At 40.4% G+C, this 20,304-nt stretch overlaps 1 protein-coding gene across 1 annotated transcript in view; it reads right to left on the bottom strand.

Annotated features, from left to right (window-relative positions):
• UBR2 (ubiquitin protein ligase E3 component n-recognin 2) overlaps positions 1 to 20,304 on the bottom strand; it is a 689,885-nt gene that overhangs the window by 81,333 nt on the left and 588,248 nt on the right. Inside the window, 3 exon segments of the mRNA XM_053712365.1 lie at positions 14,067 to 14,163; positions 14,874 to 14,929; positions 15,010 to 15,158. Of these exon segments, the coding sequence (XP_053568340.1) occupies positions 14,067 to 14,163; positions 14,874 to 14,929; positions 15,010 to 15,158 (302 nt within the window).

Raw genomic sequence — 20,304 nt, 5'->3', positions numbered from 1 at the left:
AACTCGTAATCTAGCCGAAAGTTTTTGTAAAAACAAAATTTATGCTTACCACGATTTTATATTCAACTCCTGGCCAGCAGGAGGCGGCAAAGAGCGCCCCAGAAGAGCTGTTAAGTGTCACTTCCCTTACCCATAATCCCCAGTCATTCGGCCGAAGGAAAATAGAAAAACAAGACAACACAAGGGTATAGAGGTGCCGGAGGTTTGTACACAAAAAACTGCCGTCTTAAATTAAATAAGGTTGGGTTGTGGACTCTCCATGCCCGGAAATAAATAAATTTATCAGGTAAGCATACATTTTGTTTTCTTTTCTATGGCATGGATAGTCCACAATTTCATTCCAATCACTAGTGGGAACCAATACCCAAGCTAGAGGACACAGAATGAAAGGGAGGGAGAACAAGACAGGCAAACCTAAACAGCAGGCACTACTGCTTGAATAACTTTTCTCTCAAAAGAAACCTAAGCCGAGGCAAAAGTATCAAACTTGTAGAATTTGGAAAGGTATGCAATGAGGACCAAGTGGCCTTGCAGATTTGCTCCCCCGAAGCTTTATCTTTGAAAGCCTAGGAAGATAAGACTAGTGGAATGAGCCGTAATTCTCTCAGGAGGCTGTTGTCCAGCTGTCTCATAAGCAAACCGGATAACACTTCTCAACCAGAGAAAAAAAGTAGAATAAGTGACCTTCTGACACATATGCTTACCAGAGAAAACGACGAACAGGGCAGATGTTTGTCGAAAATCTATAGCTGTTTGAAGGTAAAATATTAGAGCATGCCCAACATCCAGGTTATGCAACAGGCGTTCCTTCTGAGGAGGAGGAGGATTAGGACAAAAAACATAATTTATGTAAGAACGTACCTGATAAATTCATTTCTTTCATATTGGCAAGAGTCCATGAGCTAGTGACATATGGGATATACAATCCTACCAGGAGGGGCAAAGTTTCCCAAACCTCAAAATGCCTATAAATACACCCCTCACCACACCCACAATTCAGTTTAACGAATAGCCAAGCAGTGGGTGATAAAGAAAGAAAGCATCAACAAAGGAAATTTGGAAATAATTGTGCTTTATACAAAAAATCATAACCACCATAAAAAGGGTGGGCCTCATGGACTCTTGCCAATATGAAAGAAATTAATTTATCAGGTAAGTTCTAACATAAATTATGTTTTCTTTCATGTAATTGGCAAGAGTCCATGAGCTAGTGACATATGGGATATCAATACTCAAGATGTGGAGTCTTCCACTCAAGAGTCACTAGAGAGGGAGGGAATAAAATAAAAACAGCCATATTCCGCTGAAAAAATAATCCACAACCCAAAAAATAAGTTATTTTCACTTTTGAAAGAAAAAAACTTAAATCAAAAAGCAGAAGAATCAAACTGAAACAGCTGCCTGAAGAACTTTTCTACCAAAAACTGCTTCAGAAGAAGCAAATACATCAAAATGGTAGAATTTAGTAAATGTATGCAAAGAGGACCAAGTTGCTGCTTTGCAAATCTGATCAACTGAAGCTTCATTCTTAAAAGCCCACGAAGTGGAGACTGATCTAGTAGAATGAGCTGTAATTCTCTGAGGCGGGGTTTGACCCGACTCCAAATAAGCTTGATGAATCAAGTTTCAACCAAGAAGCCAAGGAAATAGCAGAAGCTTTCTGACCTTTCCTAGGACCAGAAAATAAAACAAATAAACTGGAAGTCTTCCTGAAATTTTTAGTAGCTTCCACATAATATTTCAAAGCTCTTACCACATCCAAAGAATGTAAGGATCTCTCCAAAGAATTCTTAGGATTAGGACACAAGGAAGGAACAACAATTTCTCTATTAATGTTGTTAGAATTCACAACCTTAGGTAAAAATTGAAAAGAAGTCAGCAAAACTGCCTTATCCTGATGAAAAATCAGAAAAGGAGACTCACAAGAAAGAGCAGATAGCTCAGAAACTCTTCTAGCAGAAGAAATAGCCAAAAGGAACACAACTTTCCAGGAAAGTAGTTTAATGTCCAAAGAATGCATAGGCTCAAATGGAGGAGCCTGTAAAGCCTTCAGAACCAAATTAAGACTCCAAGGAGGAGAAATTGATTTAATGACAGGTTTAATACGAACTAAAGCCTGTACAAAACAGTGAATATCAGGAAGAATAGCAATCTTTCTGTGAAATAAAACAGAAAGAGCGGAGATTTGTCCTTTCAAGGAACTTGCAGACAAACCCTTATTCCAAACCATCCTGAAGAAACTGTAAAATTCTAGGAATTCTAAAAGAATGCCAGGAGAATTTATGAGAAGAACACCATGAAATGTAAGTCTTCCAAACTCTATAATAAATCTTTCTAGAAACAGATTTTCGAGCTTGTAACATAGTATTAATCACTGAGTCAGAGAAACCTCTATGACTTAGAACTAAGCATTCAATTTCCATACCTTCAAATTTAATGATTTGAGATCCTGATGGAAAAACGGACCTTGAGATAGTAGGTCCGGCCGTAACGGAAGTGGCCAAGGCGGGCAACTGGACATCCGAACCAGATCCGCATACCAAAACCTGTGTGGCCATGCTGGAGCCACCAGCAACACAAAAGACTGTTCCATGATGATTTTGGAGATCACTCTTGGAAGGAGAACTAGAGGCGGAAAGATGTAAGCAGGTTGATAACACCAAGGAAGTGTCAGCGCATCCACTGCTTCCGCCTGAACATCCCTGGACCTGGACAGGTATCTGGGAAGTTTCTTGTTTAGATGAGAGGCCATGAGATCTATCTCTGGAAGCCCCCACATCTGAACAATCTGAGAAAACACATCTGGATGGAGAGACCACTCCCCTGGATGTAAAGTCTGGCGGCTGAGATAATCCGCCTCCCAATTGTCTACACCTGGGATATGCACCGCAGAGATTAGACAGGAGCTGGATTCCGCCCAGGCAAGTATCCGAGATACTTCTTTCATAGCTTGGGGACTGTGAGTCCCACCCTGATGATTGACATAAGCCACAGTTGTGATATTGTCTGTCTGAAAACAAATGAACGGTTCTCTCTTTAGTAGAGGCCAGAACTGAAGAGCCCTGAGAATTGCACGGAGTTCTAAAATATTTATTGGTAATCTCGCCTCTTGAGATTTCCAAACCCCTTGTGCTGTCAGAGATCCCCAAACAGCTCCCCAACCTGAAAGACTTGCATCTGTTGTGATCACAGTCCAGGTTGGGCGAACAAAAGAAGCCCCTTGAACCAAACGATGGTGATCTATCCACCATGTCAGAGAGTGTCGTACATTGGGATTCAAGGATATTAATTGTGATATCTTTGTATAATCCCTGCACCATTGATTCAGCATACAAAGCTGTAGAGGTCTCATGTGAAAACGAGCAAAGGGGATTGCGTCCGATGCTGCAGTCATGAGACCTAAAACTTCCATGCACATAGCCACTGAAGGGAATGACTGAGACTGAAGGTGCCGGTAGGCTGCAACCAATTTTAAATGTCTCTTGTCTGTTAGAGACAGAGTCATGGACACTGAATCTATCTGGAAGCCTAAAAAGGTGACCCTTGTCTGAGGAATCAAGAAACTTTTTGGTAAATTGATCCTCCAACCATGTTTCCGAAGAAACAACACTAGTTGATTCGTGTGAGATTCTGCAGTATGTAAAGACTGAGCTAGTACCAAGATATCGTCCAAATAAGGAAACACCGCAATACCCTGTTCTCTGATTACAGATAGTAGGGCACCCAGAACCTTTGAAAAGATTATTAGAGCTGTTGCTAGGCCAAATGGAAGAGCAACAAATTGGTAGTGCTTGTCTAGAAAAGAGAATCTCAGAAACTGAAAGTGTTCTGGATGAATCGGAATATGAAGGTATGCATCCTGCAAGTCTATTGAGGACATATAATGTCCTTGCTGAACAAAAGGCAGAATAGTCCTTATAGTCACCATCTTGAAAGTTGGTACTCTTACATAACGATTCAAAATTTTCAGATCCAGAACTGGTCTGAACAAATTTTCTTTCTTTGGTACAATGAATAGGTTTGAATAAAACCCCAAACCTTGTTCCTGAAGAGGAACTGGCATGATTATCCCTGAAGACTCCAGGTCTGAAACACACTTCAGAAAAGCCTGAGCTTTTACTGGATTTACAGGGATGCGTGAGAGAAAAAATCTTCTCACAGGAGGTCTTACTTTGAATCCTATTCGATACCCTTGAGAGACAATGCTCTGAATCCAATGATTTTGGACATATTTTATCCAACAATCCTTGAAAAACCTTAATCTGCCCTCTACCAGCTGAGCTGGAATGAGGGCCGCACCTTCATGCGGACTTAGGGGCAGACTTTGGTTTCCTAAATGGCTTGGAGGCAGGGCCAAATAAAGTCTTTCCTTTAAAAGTAAAAACATTAATTAGGACTTGACTGTTCATCTGCAGATCAACATTTTCCACAGCCCTAGTACTCTGCAAGCTAGAATGGCAAAGCTAGAATACTTTGGCTCCCAGCCAAACTGCATGTTGGCATCACAGATAAAAGAATAAGCCAGCTTTAGAGCCTTGATCCTATCCTGGATCTCCTCAATGGAAGTCTCCTCCGAAATTAGTACGGACAAGTAGTTGCACTGGTTGCCATTGAAAACCTGGATGAATATACATCTTTTTAAGTAAAACTCCAGTTACTTATCTATAGGGTCCTTTAAAGAGGAACTATCCTCAAGGGGAATAGTGGCTCTCTTGGCTAGAGTGGATATAGCACCCTCTACCTTAAACTCGGTGCACCAAATCAGACATAATTAACAATGTCCAGTATCATGTTAAAGAATGATTACAATCCCCCCCAAAAAACAAACAGTTAAAATGTACAAACTGTGGATACTCATAATCACCAGCAGGGGGTGATAAATAAGTATGATCCCTGACATATGGGGCAGAAAAGTAATCATATTAGAGACCCTCAAAATATAACCACAGAATGAGAGGAAATGTAAAAGCATCTTATAATAATAATAATAATAATAATAATAAGGGAGCATGCAGCAACAATAAGTGTCACCAGATTGTGGCAAATACTTGTAAAACACAGAATTTATCACCAGGAGAAAATGCAACCTGAAAAATAAAATACCAGGATATAGAGTTTTTATAACAAAAAAACCTCATCCCTCATTTCCCTGTGGCATAATAGCCACCTATAAAATTATTTATTTGAGAAAAATAAATAAAGAATATGAGGGTCTGTGCTGAATTTGATATTAAATGAGGCTCACATATCTAAAGGAGCCAACTAAAATGCGCTCAAACTTTCACTGCCCGTAGCGGCTAAAATGGCGCATATATACATATGCGTCTAAGTGGATCTCACTTATAATGCAGACGAGGTGCCATAATGGGTAGAAAAAAAAAACATTTTATGTTGTATAGAGCCCAAAGTAAACGGCTCTAAAACAGAAAAAGAAGCTACTATCCTGCTGAGCGCCTACCGCATCGCTGACAAGCTGCGACTGGTGGTCTCTTTTATGGCGGCTTAGTAGAACATGGCGCCAATACACATATGCCATCAGCGAAACTGTCAACAGAGGAGCAGTAAGTAGAGCTTGTCCAAAACGGCTCCAAAACAATTGTACTTCTGCGATAAAGCATTCGCCAACAATGGCGGTCTCCTCCAGAGCGGGAAATAATCTAATACCCGATTAACAGAGGAGGTGAATCTGAATGTCAAAATAGCCTGATAACCAACGGCCATTGCCTGCACAGCAATTATCAGGCGCTCTAACCGCCATAAAAATGTCCAAACCTTCTAAAGTCAAGAGAGGGAATTATTAAATACATACTGTGCCCCAAATCATTAGACACTTTAAACATCCGTAAAAAAACTGACCTAATAGGGATAGAAAAAGGGAATTATAGCTGACCACCAAGCTGTATCCCACACACCATAAAGCCTGGGCTTAAGTGTAGAATTTGCCCGGCAATGGAGGCGGCAAAAACATAAATTATGCTTACCTGATAATTTCATTTCCATCTGTGGGAGGAGAGTCCACTGCTTCATTCATTACTTGTGGGAATCAAGAACCTGGTCACCAGGAGAAGGCAAAAACACCCCAACCAAAGGCTTTAATACCTCCCCCACTCCCCTCATCCCCAGTCACTCTGCCAAGGGAACAAGGAACAGTAGGAGAAATATCAGGGTATAAATGGTGCCAGAAGAATAATAATACATTTAGGTCCGCCCTCGGAAAAACTGGCGGGTGCAGTGGACTCTCCTGCCAGAGATCGAAATTAAATTATCAGGTAAGTATAATTTATGTTTTCCATCTTAATGGGAGGAGAGTCCACTGCTTCATTCATTACTTGTGGGAACAAGCTCTAGAGGACACTGAATGAAAAAAACGAAAGGGTAAAAGGAGGCGGACCCTATACTGAGGGCACCACAGCCTGCAGAACCTTTCTCCCAAAAGCTGCTTCCGCAGAAGCAAAAACGTAAAATTTATAAAATTTTGCAAAAGTATGTAAGGAAGTCCAAGTGGCCGCCTTACAAATCTGCTCCATAGAAGCCTCATTCTTAAAGGCCCAAGAAGAGGCCACAGCTCTAGTCGAGTGAGCCGTAATCATCTGAGGAGGCTTGTGTCTCATATGCCAGACGGATCATACTCCTCAACCAAAAAGATAGAGAAGTAGCAGAGGCCCTTTGCCCCCTGCACTTCCCTGAATACACAACAAATAAGGACGAAGTCTGCCTGAACTCCTTCGTAGCTTGAAGATTAAACTTCAAAGCCCGAACCACGTCCAGATTATGAAGTAACCTCTCCTTCGAAGAAAAAGGGTTAGGACACAAAGAAGGAACTACTATTTCCTGATTGATGTTATGACTCGACACGACTTTGGGAAGGAAACCCAATCCAGTGCGAAGAACAGCCTTATCAGCATGAAAACACCAAGTAGGGAGGCTCACATTGCAAGGCCGCAAGTTCAGATACTCTGCGTGCCAATGCAATAGCCAGTAATAATAGGACTTTCCACAAAACAACCTTAATGTCAAGAGCATGCATAGGCTCAAACAGAGCCCTCTGCAAAACCCTAAGAACCAAGTTTAAGCTTCAAAGAGGAGCCGGGTTCCTGAAGACAGGCCTGATCCTAACCAGTGCCTGAACAAAGGACTGAATGTCAGGAAGCTCCACAAGCTTCTTATGCAACAGTACAGATAAAGCCGAGATCTGTCCCATTAGGGAACTTGCGGCAAGACCCTTATCCAGACCGTCCTGGAGAAAGGCCAAAATCCTGGATACCCTGGACCTTATGCCATGGGTATCCTCGTTCCTCACACCAGGACAAGTAGGTCCTCCACACCTTGTGATATATGCGTCGAGTGACCGGCTTCCTGGCCTGAACGAGAGTGTCAATCACCCTTTCCGAATATCCTCTCTTGGCTAAAACTAGACATTCAATCTCCACGCAGTCAGCCTCAGAGAATCAAGATTTTGATGTAGAAAGGGACCTTGGACTAGCAGACAAGGTAACTTAAACCGCGGAGATGATGACATCGCCACCAGATCCGCAAACCACGTCCCCCGCGGCCACGACGGAACAATCAGAATAGCCGAAGCTTGCTCCTGCTTGATGCGGGCCACTACCCGAGGTAGGAGAGGTAAAGGTGGAAATATGTAAATTAGGTTGAAGTCCCAGGGTACCGCCAAGGCATACATCAGTTCCGCCTGGGGATCCCTGGATCGCGACCCGTATCTGGGTAGCTTGCAATTGAGTCTGGACGCCATAAGATCTAACTCCGGTGTCCACCATCTCCTGCAGATCTCCGCAAACATCTCGGGATTTAGGGACCATTCCCCTGGATTAAACGTCTGTTTGCCCAAAAAATCCACTTCCCAGTTGTCCACGCCCGGAATGTGGATCGCTGAGAGCAAACAATTGTGAGTCTCTGCCCATTCCAGAATCTGAGATACTTCCCTCATGGCTAGGGAGCTTCTCGCCCCCCCCCCCCCGAGGGTTTAAGCAAGCCATTGAGGTAATGTTGTACAACTGGAATCTTATGAATCGGGATAACCCCAGAAGGGACCAAGCCCTCAGAGCGTTGATTATTGCTCAAAGTTCCAATATATTTATAGGAAGACAACTCTTCTCAAGTCCACCTGCCCTGTGCCCTTCTGGCTCCCGCAAACAGCTCCCCATCCTGATAGACTTGCATCAAGGGTCACAATCTCCCAGGATGGTCTCAAAAAGGATCCACCAATATAGGGACTCCCTCACCAGTCTGTCTAGAGATATCTGTTGGGATAGATCTGAATGATCGCCGTTCCACTGTCTCAACATGCACACCTGAAGAGGTCTGAGATGGAACCTGGCGAATGGAATTAAATCTATGCTGGATACCATGAGCCTGATCACCTCCATACACCTGTCCACAGATGCCCTGGAGGATGTCTGAAGAGCTAGACAGTTGGACGCAAGCTTGCAACGTCTCTGATCTGTCAAGAATATCTTCATGGCTGAAGAATCTATTATCGTACCCAGGAATTCCACCCTGTTGCTGGGGGCCAATGAACTCTTTCCTTCGTTTATATTCCACCCATGGGATCGAAGGAGAAGAGCTCTCGAGTGATCCTCCGCAAGACTGTAGGACGGAGTCTGGACCGGGATATTGTCCAGATAAGTGCCACTGCAATTCCTCTGGCTCTCGCCACTGCAAGTAGAGCTCCCAGAATCTTTGTGAAGACTCTTGGGGCAGTCGCCAGACCAAACCGAAGGGCCACAAACTGGAAGTACTGGTCCAGGAAGCCGAACTTTAGAAACCTGAAGTGATCCCTGTGGATTGGAATATGAAGGTAGGCGTCCTTCAGGTCTATAGTTGCCATGAATTGCCCCTCTTGCACCAGGGGCAAAATTGACCTGATTGTCTCCATCTTGAACGATGGGACTGACAAGAACTTGTTTAGGGCATTTAGGTCCAGAATTGGACGAAACGTGCCCTCCTTTTTTTGGACCGCGAAAAGGTTTGAATAATATCCCAGACCTCTTACTGCCGGAGGATGAGAGATCCTTCACACACCCCAGGAAAGCATCTCTCTTTTCTGGTCTTAAAGATATGTTTGACAGGAGGAATCTGCCTCTGGGCGGTTAAGACTTGAAACCTATCCTGTAACCCTGGGATATGACTTCTAGAACCCAAGGATCTATAACGTCTCTTCTCCAGGCCTCCGCAAAAAAGAGATAAGATTGCCCCCTACATGATCCGATGATGGACCGGGGGCTGTCCCTTCAGGCAAACTTTGATTCGGCGGGCTTCTTGTTCTGCTTGGTTAGTTGGCTTCCAGATCCCTTGGATTGCTCTGACTTTGGGGCAGGCTGCTGATGCTGAGACTTGTCCACACAAAAGGGACGAAAAGTAGATCCCTTTGGTTTAGCCTTCTTATCCTGAGGCAAGAAGGCAACCTTGCCACCTGTGACCGTAGAGATGATAGAATCCAGGCCCGGGCCAAACAAAACTTTCCCCTTGAATGGGAGGGAAAGCAACAAGACTTAGAAGTCATGTCCGAAGACCACGACTTTAGCCACAGAGCCCTGCGGGCAAAAACAGAAAACCCTGATGTCTTAGCATAAATGAACGAATATGCCAACTTTAAGGCCTTAATTCGGTCTAGAATTTCATAGAGAGGAGTCTCCACCTCGATCATCGCTGCTAGTGCGTCCCAACAGTAGGTAGCCGCACCCGCCACCGCAGCAACTGCCGCCGCCTGAAAAATTTACCCTCTGAGTTGGAACATCTTCCGCGACATGCACTCCATCTTTTTATCCATGGGTTCCTTGAAGGAGGAGCTATCCTCTAGCGGAATAGTCGTTCTCTTAGCGAGCGTGGAGATAGCACCATCCACCTTAGGGACAGTTTCCCACAGTTCAAGCTGCGCCTTAGGAACAGGGAAAAGCTTTTTAAATGAAAAAGAGGGGTAAAAGGACGAACCCAGTTTCTCCCATTCATTATTAATAATGTATGCCAGTTTCACTAGAACCGGGAAGGCCTGGGGCACTACCCTGTCCTCACAGACTCTATCAAGTTTAGGAATTGAAGGTATCTGGTAGTTTTTGTTCTGGAACCTCCAACGTAGCAAGCACCTCTTTTAGCAGATAGTGCAAATGCTCCATCCTAAACTTAAAATCAGGCTGCTCCGCGGACGGAGGCCTAGAAGTAGCCGATTCCGCTCCAGAAGCGTCATCCTCCGATAAGTCGGAGTTGTCCTCCTCAGCTGACAATCTGTCCGAGACATCCAGCGGAGTCAAATACCCGGATAGCAGTGCAGTACCTTCCGCTTGCGCTTAGAAGGACGAGGCATCGCATTAATGGCCGCAGAAACCGCCGTCTGTAATTGATCTGCAAAGTCTGGAGGCCATATAATAGTCCTCCATAGCTTGCGCTTTTATTACGGGCTTGATCAAAAATAAATGGCCGGGGCACTCACCACTTCCTATTACCTGAACTACAAGAAACTGCTCTCGTCGCCTTCGAATGCAGGTCAAGAAAGAGGAAAATGTAGAGGCCACACCCGATCACATGGAGTGCCATGCAGGACCGCCCCTGCACTTGAGAGGACGCGCCAAAAAAAGCCTGCCTCAATTTCTCTCTATGAACTGTGTTGCACACTGACAGAGCCTCATCTCACACAAATGCAGTAGTAAACACAATAAACAATTATATGCATATTCATATCCCCCCTGTTCAACAGCCCCCTTCCGAGGGTATTACCTTAGATTCTATAAAGATAAAAGGAGCCACAATGTGACCCTGTCTTCATGAGTTATCAAATATATATATATATATATATATATATATATATATATATATATATATATATATATATATATATATATATATATGTAAAAATATAAATGTGTGGTGGTGCACAAATAGCTCAACTTTCCATTGCTTTAAGACTGTGCTAGCTGTCCCAATTAATATACAAATGCAACTTGAAAAGAAAGGATTGAACATATGTCTAAGTCAATTAAAGCGGGACACTGGCTGCACCAAAAGACTATCAAAAGCCAGGCTTTTGATAGACTTTTGGTGCAGCCAGTGTCCCGCTTTGATTGACTTAGATATATGTTCAATCCTTTCTTTTCAAGTTGCATTTGTATGTATATATATATATATATATATATATATATATATATATATATATATATATATATATATATATATATATATATACACACACACATATATATATACAGGTGGCCCTCGGTTTACGACGTTTCAATTTGCGCCGTTTCAGAATAACAACCTTTTTTTTTGGAAAGCAGTGCACTAATTAAAATAGCCAGTAGGTGGAGCTGTCCGCTTGTTTTGCAGCAAAGTTATGCAACTTAATAGACTGAAATTGATCTGTGTACACAGAGCAGACATTAGCTATCGAGCAGCCACTTCCCTATTATCTTCCTGTCCAGCTGCTTGAGGTGAGGGTGCCTAACTGCTTATTAATCACTGCAGATTGAAAAGCATAGAATAGGTGCAGACCCAATATTATCTAACATGCTAACAATGCAGAGAATTAATTGCAGAAAAATGCAAGTAAAAAAACGTTTTTGTTCATTAAACTTAGTTTGATGATGATGCAGTCTGTTGTGTGATTATTTAATTAGGTGCTGTTAGCAAATGTTTTTATTCATTAAACTTAGTTTGATGATGATACAATCTATATTATTAGGTTTATAATGCTGTTTAGCATTTAAAGTCTTCATTTCAAAGCTTTAAAAATAATGTATTAGGTGTTACTTATGACAATTTTGAGAGGGGCCTGGAACCTAACTCCCTCACTTCCCATTGACTTACATTATAAACTGGGTTTCAATTTACAACGGTTTAGATTTACAACCAATCCTCCAGGAACCTAACCCCGGCATAAACTTAGGGCTACCTGTATATATATATATATATATATATATATATATATATATATATATATATATATATATATACACACAGTATATATATATTATATATATATATATATATATATATATATATATATATATATATATATATATATATATATATAAATAAATGGAATGGTCTTACCAGAATCAAAGCTATGGAACAGGAACACTGCCCTTCAAGTGTTACAGGGTAGTAGCATCGCTCCTGACATGGACTTGAGAGAAGAAAAGCAGGCAGCGAAACTCGTCAACGCTGATTGCTAATGGAGCTGTTAAACTGAGTCGGGATGGGTTCGCAGAAAGACTCTCCCTGCATCTCCGGACTCTAACATTCACCCAAGCTCTCACTGAGAGGCTTACAGGACTACTTAAAACTCCAGTCCCATTGCGAAGAGTACTACCCTCCATAAGAAACTACTCCGAATCTTCCAACACTTCTCTGCCAACCTCCTGTGATGAAAGGCAAAGAATGACTGGGGGATGAGGGGAGTGGGGGAGGTATTTAAGCTTTTGGCTGGGGTGTCTTTGCCTCCTCCTGGTGGCCAGGTTCTTAATTCCCACAAGTAATGAATGAAGCAGTGAACTCTCCTCCCATTAAGATGGAAATCCCTGTTACAGGCATAAGGCCAGATAGCTGCTCAGCTGCTACATATCCCACAGTGGATATATATAATAAAGTGTAAATACCTTCTGAGGGTATCAGGTCCCACCCGATCCCTGATTGTCCCAGTCCGTCTTCCAAAATATTTTTTATGAAATGTAAAAGAGAGGACTTGCCCTCCAGGTTCTTCTGCTGTGGAGCAGTCACAGCAGCTTCAGGTTTGTTAGCCTCATCCGACCTATGACAGGGACCTGGTTTTCTATAGTGGGGTTCGCATACATTGTTGGAGTTAAAGTAAGGACTACCTCACCGACCTCCAACTGCGAAAAGCCACCATGACTTTTACTAAAGAGAATTACATGGACAAAGCATTGTCCCAATCCTTGCTTGCAGGAAAAAGTACCCATTAAAGGATTAAATTCTTGATTTTCTTCAGACACTCATCTTTGCACATCCTCCTGATAGAGGCAATGAATGACTGGGGATTATGGGTAAGGGAAGTGACACTTAACAGCTCTGCTGGGGTGCTCTTCGCCTCCTCCTGCTGGCCAGGAGTTGAATATTGCACTAGTAATTTGAATAAAATCTCTTATTACTTTCCTTTTGACACAGTCTTAGAAAGAAAGTACCATCTTTTTAATGAATGGAGCAAGTTATTAACACATATTAATTAAATTAAATTTCCTCACAACATCACTTTAAACTGAGTTTTCCTTGAATTACTTTATTTGGTTAAATATATGTGTATATATATATATATATATATATATATATATATATATATATATATATATATATATATATATATATATATATATATTACGGGTGAAGTCAGATATCTGGTAAAATGGACATTACCCAAGTGGCTGTGGGTAAAACCCGATGTACTGCAATTCCCCCATCAACACTATTTTTTTTGCCTCCATCTGGGGGGTTCCAGGAAGTGATCCCCCTTGAACCTCCCAAACGGAGGCAAAAAAGATAGTGAAGATGGGGGAATTATAGTGCATCGTATATATGTTTGATCCAGTGACTCCACACTCTGGATTTATGATCTTACATCGGGCTTTACCCACAGCCGCTTGGGTAATATCCTTTTTACTCAGGTAATCCTAGGATTACCCCAATATCTGACATTACCCGCAATATATATACTGTATATAATTATATACACACATACATATACACACACATTATATATATATATATATATATATATATATATACACACACACACACACACACACACACACACAGTAATTAATCTCTGCATTGTGAAATATCTGCATTTTCAAATTTAAATGACAAGAAAACCAGGCAAAATAAATTACAATTAAATATTTTACTCCCTGTGCATCATTACAACTTTTATGGGGTACTACATTTTGAGTTTAAAATCTCTTCAGGTATAATTTTAATATAACATGAAGTTCTGAAATGAAATTATACTTTCAATCTGAAACGTAGCAGAGCAAAGTGTGCCACAACAATACAGAGTTGTAAAATGATAACACACGTAAAATACTCACACAGAGTTTTAGACTTACTTTCAAACAGTCGGCATAAATGTTTTTGCACCACTGAAAGAGAACACACTGTCCAGTGAGCTGCTGCAAACCTGGTCAGTGATCTGAGACAATCATCCTAAAATGTGAAGGTTAAATTAGAAAAATTATCAAACTCCCATTCAAACTAAAATGCAATTTTCTGAAATAAAATAAAAAAACACAAAAATGCATTAAAATGTTTTCACAACAAGCTAAATATAAGGAACTAGATATTTTTAAGTCAATACAGTCTTAAAATATGTATACATTTTAATAAACAGTGATCTTGATTCTTTAAGCATCTTGTAGGTAATGAATTTTAGGAGGGTTTGAAGTGATATGAGTCACATATTAATTAGAACTTGAAGTTTGATGCCTGGTACAACAAAGACTTGATTGAATATATAAGTGTTTTTTTGTGAATTATCATAGGACATTCTGTCCATTGTTTCTCATCAGATGCTGTAAGAGCTCTGAGAATTGTCCATTTTAAGATAAAGACTTGCTGCAAAATCAACTAATAAAACAGGTTCTAAAGTACTCTCATCTAGAAACATATACAAAGTGATTCACAATGTAAAAAAACGGTTATGATAGTCCTATTGTTTTCAAAGGTATATATTAAAGGCATATTGAACGTTCTGTTTTGTGAGTTTGTAGACATACAAGCCCAGTGTCTGCTAACAAACTTTAGCAAAACCAAACTAATAAGTATTCTACTGCAATACAACAAAATATATTATACCCGGATTACATTTTCTTGTTCAGAATTAGTGAGGTAACTTTTGAATTAAGAAAAACCCTTACCTGACGACAAGGTAAATTTCCAAATAAAGGCCTCTCTTCATCAGATAAAATGCGTTCTTAAAGAGAAATACAGTAAACATTAGTGAAATCTCATTACGATACCACTAGTTCATCTATCCATCTATGGATATCTCACCAATAGTTTGTATGGTGTATGCACAGCTGCCCCAGCACATGATTGGCACACGTGAATCTTGCTCATTAGGATGCACATTTAGTCCAACCTTGTATGTTGCTGTTCCAAATGTTGTTAGCATTTCCTTGATGCTATCAGAGTATGGATTCCTGGATACATTTAAAATGATATGGTAACTAATGTATGTCAGTTTAATATACACGTACACATATAATTTACATTTATAATTTACTGAGCACCCTGCCAAGTTGGCCATTTAATGGTGACAAGGCAGATCCCACTGAAATTTGGTGGTAGATGCATACATAAATGCATACTATAGTCTGAGTCTAATTTTATTTGATCATTTATTAAAATGTAGTACTATATTGTGACACTATGGCCTAGATTATGAATGGAGCACAATATTGCGTTTTTGCAAGCACAATATTTGCGTTCCACTCAGTAATACCAGTGCACGCAAATGTGTGCTAGTATTACTAGTTAAGCACAATTGCCTGGAAGCATTTCGCTCACATGAGTGCGCTTCCATAGGCTCCAAAGGGAGAATTGCTCTGATGCTGTCAGACACGACAAAGAACCTAGCGCTGTGCAGGGGGTAAGTTGCGCAGCAAATTTAAAATATATATGTTTATGAATATATATTTGTGTGTTTATATATGTATATACTGATATTAACACATAAATATATATATGTATATTTTCTAACACCCCACATCCCCTCACTTTAACCCCCTATAACTGCTTTGTGCAGTTCTTTTTTATAAAAAAAAAAAGAAAAAAAAAAGATGCTTCTATTTCTTTTCTTAATAAAGGAAATGTACACTTCATTTGGGGGCAATAGGGGGATCATTTTTAAAATTTAAAATTCATGCGTAGCTGAACAAGGAATGTCCTACACAACTAAGCAGCAAAAGTCAAAATATGATTGTCAAAGTATGCTCTTCATGGGAGAGTAGTGGTGGGTAAACTACTTCTTTGTTGAAAACCCACCCCACATGTATAAACATTTAGAATGGCCAAAAAATTACTTTTCAGTGCAAGATTAAAATAAAAATGTCCTGTTCACTAAAAAATCAACATCTGACATTTTTGGTTCCAATTGCAGGTGAAGAGATGGCTACATAAAAAGGTAAATTCCACAGCCTGTAAAACAACATTGAAATGGTGCACAACATATTCAGGTGTCAACATCCTTTGACTATTTTGGAGTTGGTGACTTGCACACGATCAGTTTGATAAAAAAGAAGTACTACTCTGTTCTGCAAAGCCATGACATCCATTCCGACTTAACGTTGAGTGAAAGAGGACTCATTTTCAAATCGTTAATACACGTCAGGCATATCTGAAGTTCAATGAAGAGCAAGGAGAGCCAACGTCTTTCTCTCCACAATTACTAGACCTGAATCCCACTAAATATATTTGGGAACATTTAAAAACTTAAATTATGCTTACCTGATAATTTTCTTTTCTTCTGAAGGGAAGAATCCACAGTTGCATTCATTACTTTTGGGAATTTAGAACCTGGCCACCAGGAGGAGGCAGAGACACCCCAGCCAAAGGCTTAAATACCTCCCCCACTTCCCTCATCCCCAAGTCATTCTGCCAAGGGAACAAGGAACAGAAGGAGAAATATCAGGGTGAAAGGTGCCAGAAGAACAAAAAAATACGGCTGCCCCATAGATAAAACGCGGGCAGGGAGCTGTGGACTCTTCCCTGTCAGAAGAAAAGAAAATTATCAGGTAAGCATAATTTAAGTTTTTCTTCTTAAACGGGAAGAGTCCACAGCTGCATTCATTACTTTTGGGAAAACAATACCCAAGCTATAGAGGACACTGAATGCAAACAAAATGCGGGTACAGAAAAATGGCCCCTTCGAAAGGCACCACAGCCTAAAATTACCCAACACCTGATAAAAAAAACTGTATCACTAGAAGACAAGGGGTAAAAACCATAAAGGCTCAAGTAACTGCCCATCAGATAAGCAACCTGCAAAGCCATGTTAGAGACCACACATAATCCCTAGAGTCCACTGAGAACAAAGGCCTGAGGTGCCAAGCCCTGCGGCTCTTGACTCCCACGAAGTGTACCCTCGACTCGAAGGAAGAGAACCTCCCTCTACCCCCGAGGGGGAGAACAGAGGACCCAAAAAGAGATCCAAAGGACCACCAACAAGGGTAAGAAGAAACCTATAAAGGACTAAAGCGAACCTGTAATAGTCTGTCTAACCATGCAGTCTCAAATATGATTCTCATACAATATGTAAACCTGAGAATGCAGAATCTCATCATAGACTGCTGGATTTAATGTTGTAAAACTGCAACTATAAAGTATATGTTACTGTTGCTTTAAGGATATTTCCAATGCTCAGAGTAACATGCAACAAAGAAACAGTTACCATAGCATATCGTAATTCATTTAGACTAAGCAACTTACTAAGAGGAGACTGATGAGAGTCAGGATCTTGTTACAAGCAGACTGCTTGTTTAGAAATAAGCAGCATGGAGAGAGAGAGTTTCAGTTTCCTGAAAGCAGACGATGATGTTACCAATATCAAAATCGGAGCTCCGTGAAATAAACTGAGACACAGAGAATTATTTACAAGAGTTTAAGGATAAAATATGTACAAGTCAAAATCAACAATCATCACAATAGGTAGGTAGGTAGGTATAAATGCTTGTAAGTATACTTGCAAACTTGTAGGGGGAGTTGCTGAGTAGATCCGTGAAGCCAGAGGGATGCAACAGAGCCGGCTCTGAGGGCTGAGAGTTGAATCCACAGGTGCTGAATTACAGGCAAGCTGGAAATGCAGGATTCAGAAGAAAAACACTTCAAATGACAAACTAGGCAAAGAGTTTTCAATAACTTCTGTACACAGTACAGGTAGAATTTCAAATAGGAAAAAGGTCAGCTTAAATAACTTTAGTAAAGTGAATCCAAAATGGATAGGGCTAGGAATACAGGTAGCCCTCAGTTTACGCCGGGGTTAGGTTCCAGAAGGAATGGTTGTAAATCGAAACTGTTGTAAATTGAAACCCAGTTTATAATGTAAGTCAATGGGAAGTGAGGGAGATAGGTTCCAGGCCCCTCTCAAAATTGTCATAAGTAACACCTAATACATTATTTTTAAAGCTTTGAAATGAAGACTTTAAATGCTAGACAGCATTATAAACCTAATAAAATAATCACACAACACAGAATATGTAATTAAACTAAGTTAAATGAACAAAAAAAATTGCTAAACAGCATTATAAACCTAATAAAATATTCACACAACACAGACTTCACTTGCATTTTTCTGCAAACAGTTCTTTCTATGAATTCCAATCTGGACTGATTTATAGACAGGAAGATCTTGTTCCTTTGAAATCTGCTCGATAGCTCGGGTCTGGTTAAACTCATTAATTTCAGCTTGCTTGGCTTTACTGCAACACAAGCGGACAGCTCCACCTACTGGCTATTTTAATAAATGCACTGCTTCTCAATGCTTTTCAATAGCAGTCACATGACTGGAAAAAAGGTTGTTATTCTGAAACGGTGTAAATTGAACCGTTGTAAAACGAGGGCCACCTGTACTTGTCTGCTAAGAAACAAAATACCAAGCAATGAGTAGCTGGAGAGGAGGAGTTTATATAGGGAGGTGCAAACATGAATACTAGAAATCCTTAAAGGCGTAGTAGATATGACAGAACCCAAGGCTGCTACAAGACCACCTCCCAGGGAAAGGAACTTCCTATAAGGACAAGGACCAGAGAGTAACTCCAAACCCATGAAAAAGCGATCACAAGGAAGAACAAAGTCCACCCTCAGATCCATGACACAGCACCATACAACTTTTGGTGCTCCAAAGAAGCTGCAAGCTCCCCGCTTTACCATTGTCTAGCCGACACAACCACTAAACTAACTAGTCTGTGAGAACAGAGCCACCTCTGAACAAGAACTTCGCAATGTCCAGTCTCAAGGCAGCAAAGCTGACCCTAAGCCATTGTGGGACACCATCCCACAGAGAAGTGCAAAGAAGACCAAGTTGCTGATTTGCAAATCTGATCAATTGAAGCTTCATTCTTAAAAGCCCAAGAAGTGGCGACTGATCTAGTAGAATGAGCTGTAATTCTCTGAGGTGGAGACTGTCCCATCTGCAAATGAATCAAAAGCTTTAACCAGGATGCTAAAAAAATGGCAGAAGCTTTCTGACCTTTCCTAGACCCAGAGAAGACAATAAATGGACTGGAAGTTTTTCTGAAATCTATAGTAGCTTCAACATAATATTTCAAAGCTCTTACAACATCCAAAGAATGCAAAGAGCTTTCAAGAGTATTCTTAGGATTAGGACACAAGGAAGGAACAACAATTTCCCTACTAATGTTGTTACAATTCACAACCTTAGGAAGAAACTTAAACAAAGTATGCAAAACAGCCTTATCCTGATGGAAAATCAGAAAAGGAGACTCACAAGAGAGGGCAGACAATTTGGAAACTCTTCTAGCTGAAGAGATAGCCAAAAGAAACAACACATTCCAAGAAAGTAGTTTAATATTCAAATTATGCATAGGCTCAAAAGGAGGAGCATGCAAAGTCTTCAAAACCAAATTAAGACTCCAAGGAGGAAAGATTGATTTAATAACAGGCTTGATACGAACCAAAGCCTGAACAAAACCGTGAATATCAGGAAGTTTAGCATAGTTTCTATGAAATAAAACAGAAAGAGCAGAGATTTGTCCTTTCAACGAACTTGCAGATAAACCCTTATCCAAATAAAGAGGGAGAGAGAAAGATATCTATATGGCACACTTCTATTGAGACCTAAAGTATCAATTTTATTAGGCAGCACAAAGAATAATAAAATATAACTTTTATTGATAATGTTAAAAATATATATAATTAGTTACATTCACAAGAAAACATTAACATAGAAGGGTGATAAACTGTAGTACTCAAAATGTGAGAATGTCACATATAGATAAGCAGTGTAGTTACTTTATTTCAAGTCATGTGGGTGGTGTAAGTGTTTTTACATTGAGACTTGTAGGATCCTATATATTAGGTTTGTCTAGTATAAATATAAGTCAAACACTCACATATTTCAGAAAAAACAATTTTATTCGTCTCTTGTCTGTTAAGGACAGAGTCATGGACACTGAATCTATCTGAAAACCTAAAAAGGTGACCCTTGTCTGAGGAATCAAGAAACTCTTTGGAAAATTGATCCTCCAACCATGTGTTTGAAGAAACAACACTGAGATTTGGCTAAATGTAAAGACTAAGCTAGTACCAAGATATCATCCAAATAAGGAA

This window comes from Bombina bombina, chromosome 4, assembly GCF_027579735.1.
Source record: "Bombina bombina isolate aBomBom1 chromosome 4, aBomBom1.pri, whole genome shotgun sequence".
Classification (NCBI taxonomy): Eukaryota; Metazoa; Chordata; class Amphibia; order Anura; family Bombinatoridae; genus Bombina; species Bombina bombina.
Note: the sequence above shows the minus strand (reverse complement) of the source record. Positions and strands in the feature narration are given on the sequence as shown.